Source organism: Epithele typhae (genome assembly GCF_022376455.1).
Source record: "Epithele typhae strain CBS 203.58 chromosome Unknown BXZ73scaffold_20, whole genome shotgun sequence".
In the NCBI taxonomy this organism is placed as follows: domain Eukaryota; kingdom Fungi; phylum Basidiomycota; class Agaricomycetes; order Polyporales; family Epitheliaceae; genus Epithele; species Epithele typhae.
Genome location: NW_025954211.1, coordinates 475,842 through 498,646, shown reverse-complemented (window position 1 = coordinate 498,646; position 22,805 = coordinate 475,842). Strand labels below are relative to the sequence as shown.

The 22,805-nt window shown below is 59.0% G+C and overlaps 6 protein-coding genes across 6 annotated transcripts; 4 read left to right on the top strand and 2 right to left on the bottom strand.

The window, feature by feature from the left end:
• Positions 1-4,271: 4,271 nt before the first annotated feature.
• BXZ73DRAFT_6538 (uncharacterized protein) lies at positions 4,272-4,964 on the top strand (the record flags this gene model as incomplete). Its single annotated transcript, XM_048021773.1, has 2 exons — positions 4,272-4,455; positions 4,516-4,964. Coding segments are annotated over 2 exons (633 nt in total), but the record flags the coding sequence as incomplete, so codon positions are not given.
• A 2,000-nt stretch (positions 4,965-6,964) lies between these two features.
• On the bottom strand, positions 6,965-8,875 carry BXZ73DRAFT_46087 (uncharacterized protein; the record flags this gene model as incomplete). The annotated part of the gene is made up of 6 exons (XM_048019631.1): positions 6,965-7,042; positions 7,118-7,766; positions 7,817-8,054; positions 8,104-8,207; positions 8,422-8,491; positions 8,557-8,875. The coding sequence occupies 6 exons, from the start codon at positions 8,873-8,875 to the stop codon at positions 6,965-6,967; spliced, it is 1,458 nt and encodes a 485-aa protein (XP_047878553.1).
• Positions 8,876-9,294: 419 nt separating this feature from the next.
• Positions 9,295-11,566, bottom strand: BXZ73DRAFT_89709 (NGP1NT-domain-containing protein; the record flags this gene model as incomplete). The annotated part of the gene is made up of 8 exons (XM_048025371.1): positions 9,295-9,408; positions 9,465-9,655; positions 9,682-10,300; positions 10,330-10,536; positions 10,589-10,857; positions 10,904-11,060; positions 11,116-11,264; positions 11,320-11,566. The coding sequence occupies 8 exons, from the start codon at positions 11,564-11,566 to the stop codon at positions 9,295-9,297; spliced, it is 1,953 nt and encodes a 650-aa protein (XP_047878552.1).
• Positions 11,567-12,268: 702 nt separating this feature from the next.
• Positions 12,269-13,238, top strand: BXZ73DRAFT_77174 (S15/NS1 RNA-binding domain-containing protein; the record flags this gene model as incomplete). The annotated part of the gene is made up of 3 exons (XM_048022609.1): positions 12,269-12,293; positions 12,346-12,969; positions 13,027-13,238. 3 exons carry the CDS (start codon positions 12,269-12,271, stop codon positions 13,236-13,238), a joined length of 861 nt encoding a protein of 286 aa, XP_047878551.1.
• A 666-nt stretch (positions 13,239-13,904) lies between these two features.
• Positions 13,905-17,737, top strand: BXZ73DRAFT_89707 (glycosyl hydrolases family 31-domain-containing protein; the record flags this gene model as incomplete). Its single annotated transcript, XM_048025370.1, has 12 exons — positions 13,905-14,067; positions 14,366-14,507; positions 14,565-15,017; positions 15,076-15,159; positions 15,213-15,585; positions 15,640-15,720; positions 15,864-15,911; positions 15,964-16,100; positions 16,151-16,237; positions 16,292-16,443; positions 16,499-16,986; positions 17,042-17,737. The coding sequence occupies 12 exons, from the start codon at positions 13,905-13,907 to the stop codon at positions 17,735-17,737; spliced, it is 2,904 nt and encodes a 967-aa protein (XP_047878550.1).
• Positions 17,738-19,531: 1,794 nt separating this feature from the next.
• Positions 19,532-22,469, top strand: BXZ73DRAFT_46031 (uncharacterized protein; the record flags this gene model as incomplete). The annotated part of the gene is made up of 6 exons (XM_048019614.1): positions 19,532-19,942; positions 20,014-20,500; positions 20,576-21,133; positions 21,206-21,537; positions 21,594-22,133; positions 22,191-22,469. The coding sequence occupies 6 exons, from the start codon at positions 19,532-19,534 to the stop codon at positions 22,467-22,469; spliced, it is 2,607 nt and encodes an 868-aa protein (XP_047878549.1).
• Positions 22,470-22,805: the final 336 nt, after the last annotated feature.

Sequence of the window (22,805 nt, the reverse complement as noted above, 5' to 3'; positions counted from 1 at the left end):
GATGGCCCTTCAGCGGGACAATGCGTCCTTGCATTCGTACGGCTGTTACGCAGCCTTGGCGCTGCTTCCTTTGGCTGTCGATCGCACTGTGCCACTCCCGCAAGCCCGCGTCAAGTCGGCAGACGCCTCTTCCCCGAGCTTTTGAGAAATTTCCTTTTCGTCTTCCTCGTCAAAGCCCTATGGTAAGCGTGTAGACCACATGCGGTTCTGTCCGAAGGGAACGGGGTGTTGAGAGATGTGCCGGGCGCGGCCGGATCACTGCGGCGGACCAGAGAGTGTGAGAGATGGTGAGTGACGACGTGGGGAAGCCGCGGCTTCAGGTTGTCGTGGTATGTTCCTACCGTCCTCCACGTCCGTCTCGTGTCCCGAACCAGCCGCGCCCATCCCTCATCTTCAGGCTAGAAGCCGAACCAAGACCATGAACGCATCCCACGCACCCCGCACCCCGCGCCTCGCACTCCGCGCTAGCGGCCCAGCCAGCCCAGCCCAGCCCAACGGAAGCGTGAGCTAACGCCCCCGCCGCCCGCCCACGCTGGCCAGTGGCCACAACCAGTCCGAGCTACAGCCGGGCCCGCGCCTGACCCCGCGCCTGAGCGATCGGGCGCACACGCGGGACAGAGAGTTCAGAATCAGAAGGGCAAACTTCAAAGCGCAGACGCGCGCGCGCAGCTGCCGAGGGATAAGTGGGTCCGCGATTGTGGGTCCTCGACGCGATCTGGGAGCGTTGACGGGGCCGCCGGCGGAGGTTTGTCCGACAGGACCTCTCGGGCCCGGCGGCGGCGGTTGTGCGCGCTTCGGACGCGGGGACACGCCTGAGCTTGCGCTTGGTTTGGGGCGCCGACGTGCGGGAGCCGTGGAACCGTAGTGACGCCCGAGACGGCGAGAAGACGTCGGGAGCGGGGGGGGGGGGGGGGTCTGGAGTCGAGTGTGGCCGAGGCTGCGGTCGTAGGACCCTCGAGACTGCGGCGGGACGTGTGTGTGTGAGCGAAACCGCTGTTGTCTTTTCCGTCGCGGGCGCGCTGGTTGCAGCGATGTTGATGGTAGCAGATACGCAGAGCGGCGACAACAGCAGCGCGCGAGCGCGGAGGGTGAGGGAAGACGAGGAGGTTTCGGAACGCCGCCTGCGCTGCTGCTGCAGTGACGAGAACATGAGGGTGCGTACGGGCCCGCTGCCGATCCCGGGTCCGCGCTCCAATGAGTTCTGAATCCTGCCCGGCCCTTCCAGATTCGCGCGAGGTGCGGTCCCGAGCGGTCTGACATGCGAAGGACAGGAAGCGTCAGACGCCCGGTCGAAGACAGAGAGCAGGGTCGGGGGCAAGTAGAACACACCTCCCAGTGCTGGAAGGCACAGCGGCACAACCTCGGAGTCGCATGCAGCCTGGAGGCGCGATCGCGAGCGCAATCGGGCGCTTGTGCGCACATGCTAGTGTCGCGGGCGTGCGAGCGCTGACGGCAAGGTTCGTGCGCGAGATCGAGGCACGGATCTGCGCCGGGCACACCGTGCCGTAAGGGCCCCAGAGTCGGTTCGCGCGTACTCCGATGCTCGCAGTCCGGTGAGGCACTGGTATGGTTCCTGCTAGGATCGTGCATTGAGGGTAGGTCCTGGGTTCTGGGACCGGCAAGGCGTCCGAAGGCGGCCTCGAAGCTTCGAGCGTTGTGGATATGCAAGGGCGAGGCGTGACGGGTATGGCGGTACTGTACAGGTACTTGATGCACGATGCACCGGAATGCGCGCGCGATCATGGTGCAGGCCGCGCCGGGCACGAAGGTAGTGGGGTCGAAGTAGGGATCTAACCAATCATCAGGGTGTGCAGGATACTAGACGTAAGCTAGGCGACGCCCACCTCGTGTGTGAGAAACCAATCCAACGGTAAGACCGGGCCCAGGACGGCCTGAGCTCCCTTCTCGAGCCTTGGGCTACATGGAAGTGTGCAGATACCTCGACGGCTGAGAAGGCATGATCGATGCGCTCAAGACCTGGGTTTGCCCATTTTGGCGCGTCAGACCCTGGAAGGGTGTTTGTTTGAAACACATACCGCATACACGCCCCATGCGCCCCAGGGTAATCGGCCACGTGGTGGGGCCAGTGTCGGGAGCGAGAGAGCATGGGCTGCCCCGCGAACGTTCAGCCTGCTATATGAGCGCGTCGGACCCTGCCGGGCCGCGCGCTGGACACGCAGGTCACCTCGGATTGGCCAAGTCGGTTGAGAGCCCGATTGCCGCGTGCTCGCAGCCGTTGTGCAGGCGAGCGCAGAGAGCGGTACGCCCGGACATCGTCGTCGTCGACACATGAATCAAGCAGATGAGCGTGGCTTCGGATGGGTATGTGAGATCCCATCGCAGGTCCGGTCCGTGAAACTCGCCTCTTTCGCGTGCATGCACCCACGAGGCACAGTGCCCCCGAGCCCGGACGCGCGGAACCTTTGGCTGGAGGTCCAGGCGCGCCTGCGGGTTCAGCGGAAACCATCGCGGGCTGTTGCGGATCGACATCCGAGGAGTCGAGGTTGGGCGATCGTTCGGCGGATGGCAGGCGTAGATCGACGTGAAAGCAGCTATGTGCGAGAGAGATAGACACAACGTGGATGTGCACGGTCGATAAACGTTGGCTGCGTCGCTTGGGCTAATCAGATCGCGACAATGGTTCGGTTATAGAGGTGGGAAGGGAAGAGAACCAGTCCGATGAGCCTTCCTGCTGGACGGTGACAAGTCGCCGGCCGGCCCGGATGGCCGGTTCACCCGCCAGTGAGCCCATGGTGACGTCAGACTCTACTGACCGCCATGGAAACGTCTCGGATGTACGTGCATGCTTACGTGGTCACTGGGGCCTACAAGGATTACTTCACTGTCCTGCGGAATATTTCAATGTGCTAGCCACGTACTTGATTACATGGTCGTCTTGATGGATCGTCTGGGCTAGTCTGTGGCAGCGTGGTGAAAAAAATGCGAGTATGTAATCCGGCGGCATCACTTCCTGGAATACCGCCCGGCTAATTAGCTCTGACGCACGAAGCTTACTGAGATGAGAAACGCACCGCAAGGACCGCATACGAGCACAAACTCTGATGTATGCGTGCTTCTAAGCCTGGATCACTCGTTCTTGCGCACTGTGCGAGTCTTATCCGCAGCTAGGCCCTGCAGGGACAACTCCCGAAATCGTTAAAGTGCAATCGGCGGGGAAAGGTCGCGCCAACCCTGAGGCCTGATCTATGCTCAATCCCGTATTCGCCGCCCTCATCTTCCAACACAAGTTGACGCTTCGGACTCCGTGACGGTGGCAGGTATATATTTGGCCTCGCTGTGCCGGCACCGTCCGCAGTCGATGGTGTGATTTTTGCACGTGGAAAAATGGCTTGAGCACAGGACTGTTGGAGTACGCTGTGAGTCAGGCTAGAAGGTGCGCTCGCCCAAGGCTGGCAGTCAGAGCGAGATGGGAGTCGTGGTCCAAGAGAGCATGGCGCTTGTTGTGGAGCGCTCCGCCATCGGGGGAATGGCGATTAGGTAATCACAGGGTTCGTCTTCCCGACGCGCGCCGGGGGTCTCTCTTGCCCTCTCGCCACCATCTGCTTGCCCCGCCGCGCGTGGTGGCAGGGACACAGTGCTGGTGAGTGCGCCTTTCAGCAGACATTGGTGGTGACGACAGATTGCCATACTCACGGCCTTCGTCATACAGACTCCCTTCCATTTCCCGATCCTGGTGACTTGGTAGTAGTTGGCACTGCCATCTGCCCACGCATATTCAATTTCCGCCCACACTCACACTTCGCTGGCGAGCCCGTTCCCTGCGGGCGCAAGCCTTATCTGACATGCCTGAACACAACCTCCCCCGCTTCGTGCAGTACCCAGGTCCGCGGCGCGAAGACCTCTGGGTGGGTGATCTGATCCCGAGTTCCGCCCACGGCCCAACTAACCCAGATCGCTCGTTCGCGGTGTAGGGCGGCGGCGACATCACCCGTCCCTTCCTCGAGAAGCCTGTCTCGTTCGTCGCCCGTCCGTGGATGCCGCGGCGCACCCCAGAAGACAAGACCGTGAAGGAAGATCACCCCGTCGAGGCGTACGCCATCGATCCGCCACGTGCCAAAACGCCCCCCGGTCCTCGTCCGTACATCCAAAAAATCCCAGACCACGGTCACAACCCTGAGGACCTCGAGGTCTACCATTACGGCAAGGTGGCTTCGCGGCTCACCGGGCGTAAACTCTACTGCATCAATCCCGATGGGGAGAAGAAGGTTCCTGACGACCCCGAAGGTGTGTACGACCTCGTTCGCGAGCTACCTACTCCGAATCTAGATCGGAATAAGGTCGCGCGAGGGCGAAAGGTCCCTGTGCAAGGATCAGATGCGGCGATTGGCAGACGATTTGTTTGCCCAGTAGAAGAGTGCTCGAAGGCATTCACCAAGAGGGCGCATCTCTTTCGTCATATGGAGTCACTGCATGCCGCTCCCGATCCCTTTCGAGGTACGCCATCTCCATTAGATGTAAACTGGAATCTGAAGTGGTCGACCGATGAAACTACAGCACCCGTTTGTTCCATGCCCTTCTGCGATAAGGTCTCGCTTCGAGAGGACAACCACAAGACACACACGGAACGCCACAGACTTTACCAAGAGATCTTCCTTTGTACCGGCGAAGACAACTTCAAAGGCACGCATATCATTAATGCCACCGCCGACATATGGGACAAAGTCAACCTCAAACCGTTCGCGGCGATGGAGATCACCCCCCTCATCCTCGACAGCTGGCTATACAAGGAGCGCCAGCGTCGGGAGTTCCCCGACGACCCTCGGTTCGCCCATTCAGAGTACAGTTGGGCAGACAAATATTTCCTCGCCCATCCGGAGGAGGCCGAGTATTTCCTCAGCTTTCCTTTGGGCCATGACTGGAAGTGGCAATTCCCGGGATGGAACAAGAAGGAGTTCCGGCGGGAGGGCAGCAACTGCCTCATGGGCAAATTCAAACTTGATATCCCACATGGTGCCCCACCGAACACACCGACCTCTTTGCCACCTCCCCCTGGCCCCCCTCACCCCGCGACTGTGTACAAAGGCTACCCTTCGTATCCCCCGGTATCCCCATTCGCGCCGGCTTCGGCATCTTGATCTTGTCTCCCCTCGCACCTAGTTATCCCCCCAGCTTTCTTCGCCATCCTTCCACACACCACGCTCTGTCTCCTTGCCCTATCACAATCATCGCTGCTCTCCCGTATTGCTATCACTTTCCATCCTAGCACTTTCAATGCACGTCAAACCCTCGAATGCTCCCATACCGCTCTTATCTCTCTCTGCTCTTCGTCCTCTCGCTATCACGCCGCCCTGCTTTCTCCCCTCCCCCCTCCCATCCTAATGCTCTCAACGCGACCCGAGCCCTACGCCTGTGTCATTTCGCGCTGTGTTTTTGCATGCTCTCTGCTAAGTGCTATCGTCCCAGTCCCAGCCCCACTGTGTGGTGGCTTCGATTTACCGCCCGATGTATTGCTTCCTCGTCGTTATCACACACTGTGAAAGTCCCAGCTTGTTGCAGCGTTATCTATGTGCCCCGATTCTGGCGGCCGATCAACACCTCATCGACCGTGCGTCCAGGGTGCGCGGCGGCGAAATGCACCGACCGTGCGTGCATCTGGACCCACCCGTAGGTTACCACAAGTCAGCGATACCCGCGAAGCGCACACGCGCACACGCACACACACACCCGTTTTTCAAATTTAGAGTCCAGAACAGCGTCCCTCAGCGCAAGTACAACGGTCCCGACGCCCACCCAATCGCACCCGCGCGACGCGCGTCCCATCCCCCGGGGCCACCGCGCGGCATTCGAGCACACTGCAAGCGGCCCAGAAGATCCCGCACACACACGCGCGCCCCACTTCCTACCGCTTCGAGCAGATCTCCGACCCCTAATGCGCGCCCACAGCGCACGGTCGCGACCGCGGCCTCCTTCCCGCGAAACGGTGTTCCGGTCGCAGAGAGCCCCATATCCGTGTCCGATCGTGCTATACTTACCCACCACCACGAGGGTGTGCGCGAGCCGTAAGTTCAAGTACAACGGTCGGGAGGGCTCGCGTCCCGCCGGCCCTTCGCCCACGCCCACTGCTCCGCCCGCGGGCTTTGCGGAGACAGCGGCAACTTCTGCCAGTTGATCGGATCGCCGGCCGGTACAGTGCGTACGCTCACTCTGCGATGTCGAGGGCGAGCGGTGCGCAACATTAGCACGGGCGCCGGCTGTGTACCGCGCGCGCGTCGGTGGAAGCCCGGCGCCGACGCCTCGACGCGAGCGTATACGACAGAAAGCGTCGCGGGGCGGTGTCGCGTGGTGGGCCCATGATCATGATTATGGTTACGTAGTGACCACAGACCACAGTCGCTTCGGTCGCGCGCTCGAGCACGTCGCCGCCGGCCGGTGGCCGCACAATTGCCTCAGGGCGATGCGCGCGGGTTCGCGGCCCGAGGCGGGGCACCATGGTCCTCAAGGTCCAAAATAAACCTGTCTGTCCTTCACGCGCTTCTGGTGGATCGCGCGGGGAAGCCGACGAGGCTCAAGGTTCGGTGCTCGGGCACGAAGGAAAGTCGTGGTGTGCGCGGCCGTGCAGGCTTCGACGGCCAGCTTGGGCGGACAGTACCAGTATTACTAGATTCGAAAAAAAAACTGCGATACAGAGCGTTAAAGGCTAGGCGTACATGTATAACCAAGGATTATGGTCCCGTCGGCGGCATTAGTGTCGCTCCATTCGCGAGCGGTGCGCCCTGCGCGATTAAACGGTACGTATTTTGGACGTGGGTAGTGGTTGACAGGAGTTGGTCGTCGGGAGACCGAGGGATGGCGGGGCTGTGCGGGGGGCGCCAGTGCCGGCGCGTGGCGGGATGGGCGAGTCGAGTTTAGGATTTACGGCTTTTGCGACGCCGGTAGTCGCGACGTCCTGCCTCTAGAAGGCTTACAGGGCGGCCGGAGGAGTTGAGAGGGTGACAACCAGAAATCAGAAGAACCGGGTGCTCTCCACCGGGAACCCGTTCACCATCCGCATCATCACCATGTTGGACGTCATTGTCGAGAACTGCCAGCAACCGCGACGAGTCAGCGCCGACGCTCCCCAGCCACGCCAGAAAGAACAGGAGAAAAGAACACGCACCCCGTTGCCAATGAGCACCTGCGCCCGCTGCCCGACCAACATGTCCACCGCTTGCGCGATGTACTTCTGCTCCCAGTTGAGCACAAGGTCGCGCGAGCTGGTGATGAGCTCCCAGTCGCCGTCGTGCCAGAGCGCGAGCTTGAGCTCCATGACGTACTCCGGGCTCCCGTTCGTCATGATGAACGCGCGCCGGAGGCCCTTGCCCGCCGGCGTGCGCCGCACCTCCCGCACCCGCTGCACGATCTCGTCTACCGACGGGTAGCAGTGCTTGCGGTAGATCGCGTGGTTCTCGGGCGTGTTCCAGCCCCAGCCCTCGTGCGACGGGACGATGAACTGGTCAGCCATCCCCGGGAGGTTGTTGACCGCGACGTAGTCCGAGGACCAGTTGCCGATGTGGATGCAGTGCTCCTCGAAGTCGCCCCGGCGGACGTGAAGCGCGAGCAGGCCGGGAATCTCGGGGTATCGCTCCCGGTTCGTCGGGGTGTTCAAGGAAGCATAGTAGGGCTCCACGGTGTCGGAGGACTTGAACAGCTCGCGGTTGTTGTCGTAGGCAAGCTCGACGAGCGGCGACCACCGGAAGTGCGTGACGATGGGAGAGCTTGTGAACTCGTCCCAGATGTCGTGCATGGCGTACTTATCTCCAAATACCCTGCAATCGCATCAGGCAGGGTTGCACGAGTCACGACACATGATACCCACATGTAGTTGAAAAGCTGACCGGAGCCAAGGGCAGTCTGGACACAAGGGTCTTCGGTGCTTTTAAGTTTCGCAACCCAGCCATCGGTGATCTGCTTGGCGTTGTTCTCAGAGGAAATATGATCGTGGACGTCTTCGCGGATGTAAACTTTAGGCTTTGGGCAAAGCTTCTGGTAGTACTCTCGGCTCACAGCCTGCGGAGCGTGGTTGCCTGCTGGAAGAGGGTCCCCGGTGAAGTAACCTAGCCAAGTGTAAGCCATCAGAACAGCTGCGAAAGACCAGGAGCCGACCTCTGACAATCGCACTATAGGGAATAGTGGAGGGGATCTTTTTGCCGTTGTAATCGGAGTACAACGAGCCGTCCGCGTTCCATGTATAATTGCTAAAGACGAATCTGTGGGTGAGGTTAGCTTCACGATCGGTTGTGGGTGCTCAGGCCAAACAGCGGAGCCCCACCGGAACGTATCTTGCTTCCAGCGCGTACTGCCGGCGAGTTGCGCAGCAAGGGGACGCCGCAGCAGCAACACTGCCAGCCAACCCGTACGAGGTCACGCACACTCGCCGCCCAAGCCATGCGAGCGACGCAAGAAGTGAGAAATGATACTCACGAGCGTCCGGCTTTGTACGCGATATAGGCGTTCAGCAGGTATTCCTCCATGCCGTTGCCCCACCCAGTCCCTACAGGAGCAAAGCGCGAAGAATGAGCACGGCGCGCACGTTCGCAAGACGGCGCCGAAACGCACCTCGCGCATGACCGGCGACATAGAAGAAGCTTTCTGTCGGCGCGGGCTTCTTGCGCTCCCAGTGATGCTGGGGCAACCGCAGCTCGTCGAAGTGGTACGCAGAGTAGAGCGGTGGCAGTGGTGCCGGAAGTAGCGCATTCTCGTTTGGCTGAAGGGGCAGCGGAGCCGCGGCGAGAGGCGCTGCGCGCCAGATGCGCGCGAGGAGGAAGAGGAGGGCGAAGGCGACGAGGATGAAGACGGCGTAGCGTCGCGCAAAGAAGACGAGCAGGTTGGGGCGGGACGAGCCCTTGTCGAAGCCCCTGCGGGTGGTGGGGAGCATGGAGGCGCGTTGGTGGGTCTTCTCACGGTCGTGTCGGGTCTGGGAGCGGGAGAAGGGGAGAGGGAGGACGGCAAAGGGGCGGGAGGAGGACAGCTGGAGGCTCATGTGCGCGCTCGTCCAAGCTGTCAAAGCCTGTCATTGCACCCGTTTCCCGCGCACTGCTCGATCGCGTAAAGCTCTGATGTAAGTAAGTACACCTAGTCTGAGTGGAGTTTCGCATGCACGGCCAGCCGAGGCTTATCGTTGGATATGAAAATGGATGTCGACGACTTCGCACACTCGTCCCAATGCCTAAGCGACATCTCCTGAGACCACTTGCCTTGACATGACTGCTGCGGGTTCCAACTGGACCTCGCACAGTGAGCAATTGCATTGTAAAGGTATATAGCAACGAATAAACACAAGATGCGAGGCGTGCTCTATCGTCTCCGCTTGCGACCTTTGTCGCCGGATTGCAACGACTTCAAGACGGCCGCCTTCTGGCGATTCTTGTTTTTCACGTTTGCACTCGTGTAGAAGTTTGTTGCCCTTTTCTAGAGATCGCAAGACGAGTCAGCTGAGGAGCTATGGATTAGATCTGAGAACGTACCTTGTTGGTCGTCATACGACGATCCTTTTGTGTTTGAGACGACTCGTCCGACACAGCCTGAACAGGACCCTTGGACGGCTCGACTTCATCTTCATCCTCATCCCCATCCTCATCGTCGTCCTCATCTTCAACCCCCTTTGCTGCGGCGTCGTCACCTTTGAAGACATCGTTCCAGCCAAGCACCCCTCTTCCTCTCCCTCTTCATCGTTTTCCTCACCGTCTCCCTCGGCCTCCACTTCTTCTTCGACTTCACCCTCACCCTCAATCTCGTCCTCGATAGGCCGCACGTCCTCACCTACGAACGCGTTCTTCTGCATGATCGAGCCCAAGTTCTGCTTGACGCCAATCCGGTGCCCCTCCTCCTTAGTCGCGGCCTTCCCCTTCCCCTTCGCATCCCGTGCCGCCCGCGCTTTCTTCTTCTCCTCCACCCTGTTCAGCTCGTCCGACCGCTCCGGCGGCGGCGCGAAGAACGGGATCCGCCCCCGCACCCAGTCACTCAGCAGGATCTTCGCGACCGACTCCCGGTCCGGCTCCCCGCCCTTGAGCAGCCGACCCTTCATGCGCGCGAGCTTGTCCATGAACGCCTCGGGCTCCCATCCTTGGCTCGGATCGTCCGCGTCGGACAGAGGGACCGCATACGTGCGCGCGAGGTAGACGGGCTTGACGCGCTCCATGAGCGCGGGGACGTGTTCGGAGGGCGTCGCGAGTGCCTCGACGCGGACGACGCCCTTGAGGACCGTCGACGTCTGCGAGTCGCGCGCGGAGGTGGGGACGATGCCAGGGCAGTCGATGAGGTAGATGCGCTTGGTGAGCGTGATGTACTGCCAGACCTTGGTCTCGCCTGGGACGGGGCGACGTTGCAGACCTTGCCGGACTTGAGGGTGTTGATGACGGAGGACTTGCCGACGTTCGGGTAGCCGATGAAGCCGACGGAGATCTGCTTCTTGTCCGAGTGTAGCTGCGAGAACTGGCGGAGGAGCTGGATGAGGGAGCCTTTGCCGAAGGAATGGTTTGGCGAGGCGTGGAAGGCGAGGGTGGGGTAGCGCGGCGTGAGGTGTTGGATGTAGCGCGCCTATACGTAGATTTGTGAATGCGTTTGAGAGACGGGAGGGGACGAAACGTACAGTGACCCAGTTGGGCACCAGGTCGCACTTATTAATGACAAGAACGACCTGTTTGTGTGCCTTCTCCTTCTTCACGAACTCCAAGACCGACTCACAGAGGGTGCCAAGAGGGTCCCGCGCGTCGATGACATGAATGATCACGTCGGAAGAGTCGATGACCTTGTACAGTTCTCCGTATATGCGACGAGATGTGCCCTTGGCGTAGATCGGTTCGATGAAGTCGGCGTGGGTTTCGAAGTCATTGCCCAGGGAGGTCGAAGCCTCTGCCCCTACGCAAAATGAGAGCAGATACGAGAAAGGGAGAAGCGAACTCACCTGGTTCCCCATCCTCGGCAGCTTCCTTGATGTCTGCAGCTGCCGCGCTTGCCTTGCCTAGCTCCTCGAAGGTGCCGACATCTATCCTCGGCTTCTTGCGTTGAGCCTTAGGACCGAAGGTGTCCTTGAACGTCTCCGTTTCAAGGATATGCGACCGCTGATTTGGGGTACCGTCGTCCGATGTTCTGAAGAAGAAAACCGGAAAGACGTACCTTGCGAGTATTCGGGTTTGCCGCATCGTCGATGAATGCCATGGGCAGTTTATTCTTGCGCAGCAGCACAGAGTACGGGTCGTTCTGCCTCGCAGCGAGACTCGTCCGAAAGTGATCCAGCGCGGTCTGCGAGATCACCCTCGTGTTCCCTACCCCCTCCCTCAGTCCCACCGCAAAACTCGGTGAACGCAGCACAGAACGCACCGAACCACCGCCGATCGGGCTGCACACGCCCCGGCTTCGTCTCATCCTCGCCCTTCTGGAACGCGGCGGCCTGGATGATCTTGCCGTCCTTGTCGCGCACGGCCTTGCCGCCCTTAAGCATTTTTAGCCGGTTCGCGGTCTTCGCATTGTGGTAGAAGTTCTCGCCCTTGACCTTCTTGATGTAGGGGGTGGAGGAAGAAGATGACTTCGTCTTGGATGATGCTGGGCTTTTCTTTGAGGGCGCCATGGCTGAGAGCCAGGCTTCGAAGGAAGGGGAGGAGGGCAAAGGACTGAGGACTGAGGGCGCTTACGAGATTTTTTGGTGGGCGTCATGCACGTGCAGCTGATTCTGAAGCTGAAGCTTCCCAAAAGCTTTCAGGTCGACGTTGGTCGACAAGCTACAGCCGAGTACAGCGAGATGGTCCACAGGCAGAAAGTGGGAACGCAGAAGTCGCTGAAAGCATCTGGGAACGAACGGGACGAAATTTAGCTCCAATGCGTACCTGCAACATGCACTCGAGATCTGTCGAACGACTGCGACACTGAACACTCAGCGAACTGGTGGTGAGGGCGGACGAAGGATGCCAATTCATACGAGACTAAATACGATACAAGAGTATAAAGGATGTCACAGGGGTATGTCGACATGCCGCAACATGGAGAACATGAGCTACGACACTTCCTAACCTGCTTTTGCAAAGCCATGATCTCGAGAGGGCAGAACTCCGAAGAGTCTCTGGCACTGTCTCAACGGTCGGGAGATCTGGCGTCGAACAGCGTGGCTTCTCTCTGGAGAGAAAATAAAAATTGCGCGGGAGGCGAAGACTATATACCCTGGCGCTTCAAGACATTCACACGATCACGGTCATGCGAGCCGACCTTCTGGCGCCCACAGTCGCTGCTGGATGCCATCCCCTCGTCACTCCCGCTCCCCTGCTCGCCGTTCGCCATGTTCGGGGCGCATATAGCCCAGTGTGAGTGCCTCCCTGTGATTTTTAATGGCGTGCTCATTCCATGTCATTTCAGGTTCGCGCGCAGTCGCGTCGACGAGCTCAGCACGCGCCGCCTCCTTGCACACCTCCGCCGTCCTACAAGCCCAGCTTACCCTCCGTGCTTCGGCCCGCGCCCGTAAGATACAACGCACACTCAAGGCTTCCCTCGAGCGCCGCGCCGAGCTCGAGGCCGAGGCTCGCGCGAATCGACCCCATGTCATCCTCGGGCACAAGGCCGGCGACGAGGCCAAGTGGAAGAACAGCGACCTCGCCCGCATCCTCGTGACCGCGGAGGACATCGCCAACAGCCCCCCGCCGTCGATCGACCCGAAGACGGGCAAGGTTGTGCTGCCGAAGTACATGAGCTACGGCCTCACGGAGAAGGAGACGGAGGCGTTCTTCGAGGTGCTCCCGCACCTGACGGTGCAGGGACAGGTGCAGAACCAGACCAAGGGCGACAATACGGAGGCGCGGACACTGGTCAGCGCGGAGGTGAATGCCTCGAGGGAGGTCCCGGGGAACAACTTGATGTTTGCGCGGTTGGTCGACTTGCGGAACGCGGACGCTGGAGGAATCGCGTTCGAGAACCGCAGGCGCATCGTGGCTGAGTTCTCGGAGCCAGAGAAGCCCAATGATACTGGGCGACCAGAGGTGCAAGGTGCGTCGTACGTTCTCATCACCTCTCCGCGTTTCTCACCTCGACTGCCACATGCAGCTGCCATTATGACGATGGAGATCCACAACATGTGGAACCACCTCATTACGTTCAAGAAGGACATCGCGAGTCGTCGGCATCTTCGCCAAATCGTTCACAAAAGAGCAAAGGTCCTTCGATACCTCAAGCGGGTTGATGAGGATCGGTATGACCGAGTCTTGGAGAGGATGGGCGTCGAGCGTGGTGCAGTTGAGGGCGAGCTCGTGGTATAATCTATATCTTACAGTCATGCTATACACATCCACCCCTTCTTATCCCAACATGTCGTAATGAGGGTGCCCTTTCACTGTTGACCGCATGAGTTGTGCTTCTGAGAGTCGAACAAGACGGCAGATGAGAGGACTTCGACTGAGAGAAGAGTGCCCGACACCACAACAGTGAACACGTTCGAGTGTGCGTCGGTCGGCGATCTGCCTTCTCTTCTCCCCTCATGTCGAACCCTCCCCACAGCGCTGGCCACTCGCTTCAGGCATTACATACCCACACCTCCGTGTCTCAACGTTGCACGGCAGCGCCTTTCTCCCCGCGTTCTTTGGAACCGTCCATTGCCAATCCGTTTCTCATGATGCGTCAAGGCGCGTGCGCAGCTAACCGCCGGTGTCGAGACGTAAACAGCCTCACCCACACCGTCCTCGAGCGCAGCTAAATCGACACTACGAGGGCGCATCTGACCCCCTCCCCTCCCCACGTTCTCCCCGGCAGGCCAATCTCCTCCCTTCGCGGACCGACCTTCTCGTCACTGGCTCAGACAGGTCTTCGCGAGGATGCTGAGCCTAACGCTCGATGCCGAAGCCGACGGCCCCTATAAAGCCCGCCGACCAGTCTCGCACCGCAACCTCCGCACCCTCCACCGTCTCCTCCGCGCCCTCATCTTCACTATGGCCGCCAGCTTCTTCGCTGGTGCGCTGGCGTTGGGCGCCTCCCTCTACGTGGGCAAGGACCAGGTCCCGATGCTCAAAGCTTGGTGGTCAGAAGCTGGAAACATCGTGTACGACGGAGAAGTGCGCGCAGCGTTCTCGCGCAACGTCTCATCGTGCCCAGGTTCGTCGCTGTTTTCACTCCCGCGGTTTCCCAGAGGAGGTTCTGTGGGGTATTGGGTCCACATGGTCGGACATACGGCCCGGAATCTGTGCGCAGCGCAGGCGGGTCGGCAGGGTTCCCCTCCGAGACCCGTGAAATCTTGTCAGGCCGAGCAAAGTCAGAGCCCCCGCCGTGACTTCACGAGACGAGGGAATAGCGTTAAGCGAAGTCTTAATCTGACACTGGCCTTTGGGCAGTTCGCTTTTGCATACTAGTGGGAGCTTGCAGACGCGGTACTAATGACGACCTCTGCTCTCAGGATACGAACTCGCGTTATCTGCATTTCATGAAACCGACACCGGTATTCATGCCCGCTTAGACCTCGCCGGACCGGCGTGCAACGCATACGGTCATGATATTGAAACTCTAATCCTAGAAGTTACTTACGAGACACAGGACAGGCACGTACCGAGAATTCGTTACGGCATCTTCCAACGCTGATCCCCTGACTTACATAGGTTGCACGTTAATATCTACGACAAGGCCCGCTCGCAGTTTGCGATACCTTCCTCAGTCATAGACGTAGATCAAGGCTCTCGCGAACCATCTCTCAAGCAAAACTCGGATCTCGTCTTTAACTACGAGGCTTCCCCCTTCGCTTTCTGGATCACACGACGCTCCGAACCGGATAGTGCCCCGCTCTTCGACACCCGCGCCTCTTCTCTTCCGAAGACTCCCATCGCCCCGATCATCCCGTCCGACAAGCGCACTGCACTCAATGGCTTCCCTCTTGTGTTTGAGGACCGGTACTTGCAGCTCACGTCTGCGCTCCCCCTTGACACGAACATCTATGGTTTGGGGGAGGTCGTTGCAACAAATGGATTCCGTCGTGACACGGGCGCACATGGAGGTGAAGGGACAATTCAAACCATGTGGGCTCGCGACGCCGCCGACCCCGAAGACGAAAACATGTGAGTCTACTTTGACGTCTCTGATATCTCAGAGCTCACCTCCTATGTTCTCCATTAGCTATGGCTCCCACCCCATCTATATGGAGCACCGTTACGACGAGAAGACGAAGAAGTCCAAGTCGCACGGTGTATTCTTGTTCAAGTACGTAGTCATTTCCCATGTTGACGCGCATATAAGCTTAGTGGAGTGTATAGCTCTGCTGGTTCCGACACCCTCCTTCTTACCCCTCCTTCATCATCTGTCTCCCTCCTCCAGTACCGCATCCTTGGTGGCAACCTCGACTTCTACTTCCTTTCTGGTCCAGGTCCGCAGGAAGTCATCCGACAATACGGCGCCCTTATCGGCCTTCCGACATGGCAGCCGCTGTGGGGCTTCGGCTTCCACCTATGCCGCTGGGGCTACATGTCCATCGCGGAGACACGCGACCAAGTGCAGCGTATGCGCGACGCGAACGTCCCGCTCGAGGTGATGTGGAACGACATCGATCTCTACCATGACTACCGGGACTTCACGGCGGACCCGGTGAGCTTCAACGCGGAGGAGGTTCGGACGTTCATCCGTGAACTGGTGAGCGACTCTCGTCGTCCGCGTAGTTTTAATACATGCTTAGGGGTACTGCAGGGCTCGAATCATCAGTACTACATTCCTATCGTCGATGCGGCTGTTGCACACCAGACCAACAAGACGGATGTTGTGAGTAAGGTCATCCCGAATCCTGATTAAATCACTCACCGCGTCCTTTCAGTACGACCCATACACGCGTGGGACTGAGCTGTAAGTCACAAGCAAAATATGTGCGCCGTTTCCACCCACTCACAAATCTGTTTAGTGATGTCTGGATCAAGAACCCTAACGGCACTGAATACGTTGGACAAGTTTGGCCAGGATACACTGTATGCGTGTGATATTTTCCTATGTGAAATGTCGTGCTCATAACTGTCTTAGGTCTTCCCGGATTGGTTCTCCAACAATGCGGCATCTTTCTGGACTGATGCTCTGACCAACTGGTCCAAGTCTGGCGTGGAGTTTTCAGGAATCTGGCTCGACATGAATGAGATCGCATCGTTCTGTAGTGGTTCTTGGTATGCCCCCACATGCTTCCTGTCCCTGTGTTTGCTCATGATTCCTGCAGTGGTTCAAATGCCGACTGGTCGGACACGTCTGTACCTTTCAGCCTTCCCGGAACTCCTGGAAACCCTGTGAAGCACTGGCCTGAGGGGTATGTTTCGAGGATATTCTACTACGATCTGCCACGCTGACCTCGTACCTTCAGATACGATGCGAGCGTATGGGGGGAAAGTGGAAATATCACGATAAACGGCAAGCTCACATATGACCCGAAAGTCCGACCCCCGATGTACAGACGCGCTCTGGACGATGGGCCGGAGATCGACCTGAGCGCTCCGCCCTACGCGATCCACAATGGTCAGTGTCACACCGTCCGTCTGTTTATGCGAAATACTAACGTACGACTTCATAGCATACGGCGAGCTCGGTTTCAAGACTGTCGCACCTTTCGCTATGCATGCCAACGGCATCTCAGAACTCGACGTGCACAACCTCTGGGGCCTCATGGAAGAGAAGGTGACGCACGGCGCGCTGCTCAAGATCCGCGACAACAAGCGGCCCTTCATTATCTCCCGCTCCACCTTCGCAGGGTCTGGCAAGTGGACAGGCCACTGGCTCGGGGACAACTTCTCCAAGTGGTCCTACATGCACTACAGCATCCAAGGCGTGCTGCAGTTCCAGCTCTTCCAGATTCCGATGGTTGGAGCGGACACCTGTGGCTTCGAAGGCAATTCGGATGAGGAACTGTGCGGCAGGTGGATGCAGCTGAGCGCGTTCCTACCCTTCTACCGGAACCACAACATCCTCGGCGGCATCCCGCAGGAGCCGTACGTATGGGACAGCGTGGCGAGTGCGTCACGCAGCGCGATCACCACGCGGTACAGCATGCTTCCGTACTGGGTACGTCGTTCTTCCTCCCTTCCCCTCCACAGATCCACTAACTCACCCCTTGCAGTACACCCTCTTCGCCAACTCCTCGACCTTTGGCTCTGCCCCCGTCCGCGCCCTTTTCTTTGAGTTCCCCGACGAGCCCGAGCTCTTCCCCATCGACCAACAGTTCCTCCTCGGTCGCGACATCCTTGTCACCCCAGTGCTCACCCCGAACGCCTCCACCGTTGCCGGCACCTTCCCCGGGCGCGGCACGGTCACCTGGCGCGACTGGTACACCCACGCGTCGATAGCCGTCCTCACCGACGGGTCTCCGGTCACGCTCGACGCTCCCCTCGGACACATCAACGTCCACGTCCGGGACGGCGCCGCGATCCTCCTGCACGCGGAGCCCGGATACACGACCGCGGAAACTGCGGCCGGCCCGTACGCGCTTCTCGTGAGCCAGGATAAGGACGGATACGCTTTCGGGACGGCATACGTCGACGACGGAGACACGATGCCTCCCACACCTAACTCGACGATCAAGTTTGTGGCGAGCAAGGGCAAGGTTACGGTCACGGTCGCGGGTAACTTCCACGTCGCGCAAAAGCTCGAGACGGTCACAGTCCTCGGCGTCGGGGCGACGTCGCCAGCGGCGGTACAAATCAACGGGAGGGAGGTCCCTGCGGGAGACTGGGAGTATGTCGAGGGAGTGGAGAAGCTGGTCGTGATGAACGCAGAGATCGACCTGAACGAGGAGACGACCGTCACTTGGGCCTAAGCCCCGGTACTTGTTTGTTGTATATTACGACATGTAGCATGAAACTAGAGCCCCTGAACGGGTGGATAGTCTTGACTGAAGCTGCCGTTCAAATCAGCGTAAGATGTTGCCCTCTGAGCGCCCGTATCAGAAGCGCCCAGACTCTGGAGCGAAGTCCGCAGCGGCGCCAAACGTGCGGTGCCCCATCTCTGCATTTTCCTACCATCTCCTCCCTTCGTCTCGTGGGTAATCTTGCAAGGTATTATGCCGGACTGCATTAGCGCAACGAGTAGCACCTATCTTCTGCTACTGGTCACCATCTTCAAGTTCCACCGTGACTTCCCTTGGAAGTCAATGCGTGGACCCAATCATGACCTCGCCGCACCTTCTTACAGAAGAGGATCGAGAGTAGGCCTGGTTTCCCGGATATAAAATAGAGACCCCCAAACCATCAAGCTGTTTTCTGCTCTATTTCGCCACCGTGCCAGTAATTGGATTTCACTATCAGGAATTGAGAGGAGCAGTCGTGCACGCTGTCCCCAAATCCGAGTATGTGACGTATTCCTGTTCTCAAGGATCACGCCCGCGCTCTTCCGGGCCCCCTCGAAACCTGAAAATCGTCCTGGGTGAGTGGCACGGCCAACCCAAGAAATGTCCTCATCCTCTTCTCCACTATCTCTGCAGTTCGGAAGGGCAACACTATACTTGTGCATCCGACTTTGGCGCCTTCCTCTACGCCCACTGGCTGGAGTTTACCAACGCCGATTCTAACTCGGTCTACGATAAGAAGAGTTGGCCATGGCTCTGGCGGCCCTGCTGAGTATCCTATCACATCTGACATCATCTCGATTGCATATTGGAGGTCGGGCTCGCTCATCCGCCTAGTCGCCCACAACAACATAACAACATATGTACTGGGTGCGGGACTCCTGTCCGATGTTTTTGTAGCCTCCAATAACGACATGTACACGGTGTAGGGTACGCTTCGTGTCTACCCAATTTCAATTTCAAAGCGGTATGCTCATAGCAAACTAGGATTCCGCAAGGATTCCAGATGACGTCCACTGTTGATTGTCACAGCTGAAGCCGCTTGTCCTGGTCGGCGACATAAAGGCTTGATTGCGTCCAGTGGTTGTCACGATCAGAACATGCATGCGGGTTTAGGCGTCCGACCGCACCTCGCGGATCACTTCGCCGTTGAATCATTCCGAACCCGATTCCAAGAAACTCCGAGCCTTCGTCGAATCCTGACCGAGTCACGACGGCCTTCGACTCTGTCTGCCGAGACGGGTATAGCCCTCAGCTCAAGCCCATATTCGCACCTCCGCCGATCATGGTCCTTCGAAACCTCTCAGATTTGCGTCTACTGTGAATGCGTCTCCAATGCGTCTCCACTCTTATATGCTCGTCATGTACCAGAACGTGTAATCATGAAGTGGGTCTTGAGCGGCGTGTTGCTTTCGTTCCGAATGCATGGCAGGCGACCGCAGAAAAGCTTCCGACTCGGATGGATGAACGATGTTGAGAGGATTTCGCATGGTCTGAAACATTGAACGAGTGGTAGAGGGGTTTGAGCGAGTGGTCCGCTGTGGTCTGGCCGGGCTGACCGGATGAACGGCATGCCGAATTGGGCAGCGCTTGGGAATGTGGCTGACGACGGTGGCGGCGGACGCGGGTTTGACCTCGACGTCCAGACCCCCGCCAGTCTCTGCTGCGTTTCGGCTGAGGATCAAATATGGCTCACCGCCGTGCGTAATTTCTGCCAGTCGGGCTGCTCTCTTCTCACTCATTGCAGTGTCCTCGTCCCCGGCCGGCATGGTCGACTTCCCGTCCTCTGGCCCCGACATCCACATTGCACCGAGCCCATCTGCCCTCGACCTCGCCCAGCAGCGGTCGACATATCTCCCCTTCCGCCGCATCTCTCTACCTTCTGCACCCAATCTCATCCACCGCCAGTCGATTGTTTCAACCGCTTCGTTCGACTCCCTCCCCGAACCCCGTCCCCTGCTTGGGCCCGTGCCCGTGACTCCAGTCGTCATTCGGAATGCTGTCCACGGGCCTAAGTCACGTCCCTCAACCTCCCAGCTGGATCCGGTGCGCCGAGGAGTACGCAGGAGGGAGAGTCGAGTCATCGACGACCAGCGCGAGGCGAAGCGGCGCAAGGTCATCACCGAGTTCTACGAGACGGAGAGGTCCTACCTCGACGGGCTCGAGCTCATCCACTCGGTACGTACCGTGATTTATCATGGTCCCGTCGTACGATGGCGTCCTGACGTGCGAATTGCGCATATACCCAGCACTTCCTCACTCCCATCATTGCCTCGCTCGACGGCTCCCAGCCGCTGCTCACCCGTGCGGAACTCACCTCCATCTTCTCCAACTTCATCGACATCTGGAATTTACACCGCTCCTTCTACGCTGCTCTCACCGACTTCCTCAATGCATCCGCCGACACTCGTGCTCACTATGCTCCTCCCCCGCTATCACCTGTGCTTCTGGCCCACTTCCCCTACCTTTCGCTGTACACACCCTTCGTCAGCTCCTTCTCTGATGCGCTTGCGTCATATGCAGCTCTGTTGCGAAATAACTCGGCATTCTCTGCGTTCATTGCGGAGAAGGAGGCGGATCCGAAGTGCGGGAGACTCAAGTTTAGGGACTGGTTGTTGACCATCGTTCAACGGTGTCCACGGTATCTGCTTCTCCTTAAGGACATGATCAGCTGCACCGATCAAGAAGATCCGGAGTATCAGTCGTTGACGGCGGTGCATACACTTGTGTCGAAGAGTGAGTTCTCAGTCTCTTCCGGCATCTGGGTACTGCTCCACAGACCATCGGAGAGCTGACCGTTATGCGGTTTAGTCACCATGTCTCTGAACACATCATTGCATACCCACGCCCAGACCCTTTCGCTTCTGGCTCTCCAACGCAACACCTCGAACCTCCCCTTCCAGCTCATCTCCCCCGGCCGTACCTTCCTCCGGCGCGCTCCTCTTCTCCAGCTCGAAGGCTCGTCTCCGCGCGAGCGCGAATTCCTCCTCTTTTCCGACTGCCTCATTTGGCTTTCCAGCGCCGACGGCGAAGGCTTCTCCGACAAATGGGCTGCGCTCTCCACTTCACCCACCGTCGATGTGTTCAATCTGGCGACTGGCAACGACCGCCCCCGCTCGCGCACTCGTAGTGATGTGCACCACGAAGCAGACGCCATGCGCCGCCGACAGTCCATTCTTCAACTGAAGCTGAATGGCAGCCCACGGAAGAAGCGGCAAGCCAGTACCGGCGTCGACGAGCGCTGGGTTTACCGAGGTCATGTCGAGCTCGTCGACATTGAAGTCGTGGTCAGCACGACCTGTGCTGGGGACGGACTTGAGTATGGTTTCGACTTGTTGAGCCCGCATCGGTCGTTCGCGGTGTACGGAGGTGAGACGTTGACGTCATTGCTGATGCGGGTGTCGGAAGCGCTGACTGGTCTTTTTCCTTCCGCCGCGACAGCGAACGAGGAAGAGCGAGATGAGTGGGTGACCGCGATCCGGAATGCAAAGGCGTCGTTGCTCGTGTCGTTGAGCGTGATGCAGCTCAACTCGACGTTGACGTCGTCGGCATCGACAAACCACCTACGGAGAACACTACAGGCCTTGCCGTATGCGCCTGAGGATGACACCAAGCCGAAGCGAGGCAGGGTTGAGCACTTCGTGCCCGCGGTTTGGGTTCCAGATGGGAAGACAGAGAGCTGCATGCGGTGTGGGAGGACCTTTGGATGGAGGAGACGGAGGCATCACTGTCGCCTTTGCGGGCGTTGCGTGTGTGGCGGCTGCTCGGGCAAGGTGCGTATTTTCGTTTTCCCACTCTGTTCTCTCCATTCAATCCCTCTGCAATATAGACGTTCTTCATTGTCGACTCAGACAAAGACTCAAAGTCTGCCCGCGCGTGCGACTCGTGCTATGACACCGTCTTCCCCCTCGTTGAGCAGCCTTCGGAACCCCATGTAATCGTCACCGCTGGGACCATGCACGGCCACTTCACACTCTCCGGCCTCAAGTCCATGCCTTGTCTCCTGCTGGCCGCTGAAGGCGGCGGCGTGTCTCACTCCGCGTCGGCACTCATGGCCATCGACCTCGACCGATCGTTCCCCAGATACGATGAGGACGACGAGCTCGAGCCCGATGGCGACGCCCCCCTTTCCCCGCCGGCCGTTCCGGTGCGCATGAAGTCCGCTGCAAGGCCGAAGAGCTACATCCAGATCTTGGAAGACTTCCAGGAGCGTGCAGGCTCCCCGACCCGCTCACCACGTGCCTCGCGGTTCAGCACCCACTCCGTATTGGACGAGACCCACGGTGTGCCGGACGAGCGTGAAGAGGATGCGCTGGCGGCATCCATGGGCGGCGAAACCCTCGCAGCGTCGATGGGTGGGGAGACGCTTGTAGCGGACGACGACGGTGTGGACGGAAGGACGAGCATCACACCGACACCGCGCAAGGAGAAGGAGAAGGAGAAGGAGAACACCGCCCGCAGGAACAAGCGTTTCTCGCTCCCCGCCGTCGCGCTGCAAACGAACCCGGTCACGGCGCGCCCCGCCGCACAAGGGCGCGGGCACGGGCACGGCTCGAGCATGCACAACCGATTCTCTCTCGTCCTCGGCAAAGGCGACTTGGCCCACTCAGCCTCGCACATGCGCGTGCGTGTGGAAAGTCCGAAGAGGCACAGTATCGCGGCGGGGCGGTTGTCAGAGCTCTTGGGGCGCGTGGGCAAGGATTAGTTGGGAGTGGTGGAGACTTACGGGGGGCTTCATGGTGCGTGGCTTGTGCAGGCGTTGTATTGGACTTATAATCGCGCCCCGACCTTCTTGTCTCCCCGGACGCTGCTCGTTCTCGTGCTCATCGTCTCTCTCCCCTCATCCCCGTCTTCCGATCCTTCATATATGACGACACATTAAATGCACGAAAGCGACGACCACGACGGGCCCTTCCTACCGTTAATGACTGTACGATACCAGATGGTGACTCCCTAGACTATGACGCACGCATATACCTGCATCGCGCGCGTGCTCTGTCCTCTGTATTTTTGCTTTCCTGCCCTCCACGGTTCGAGTAGT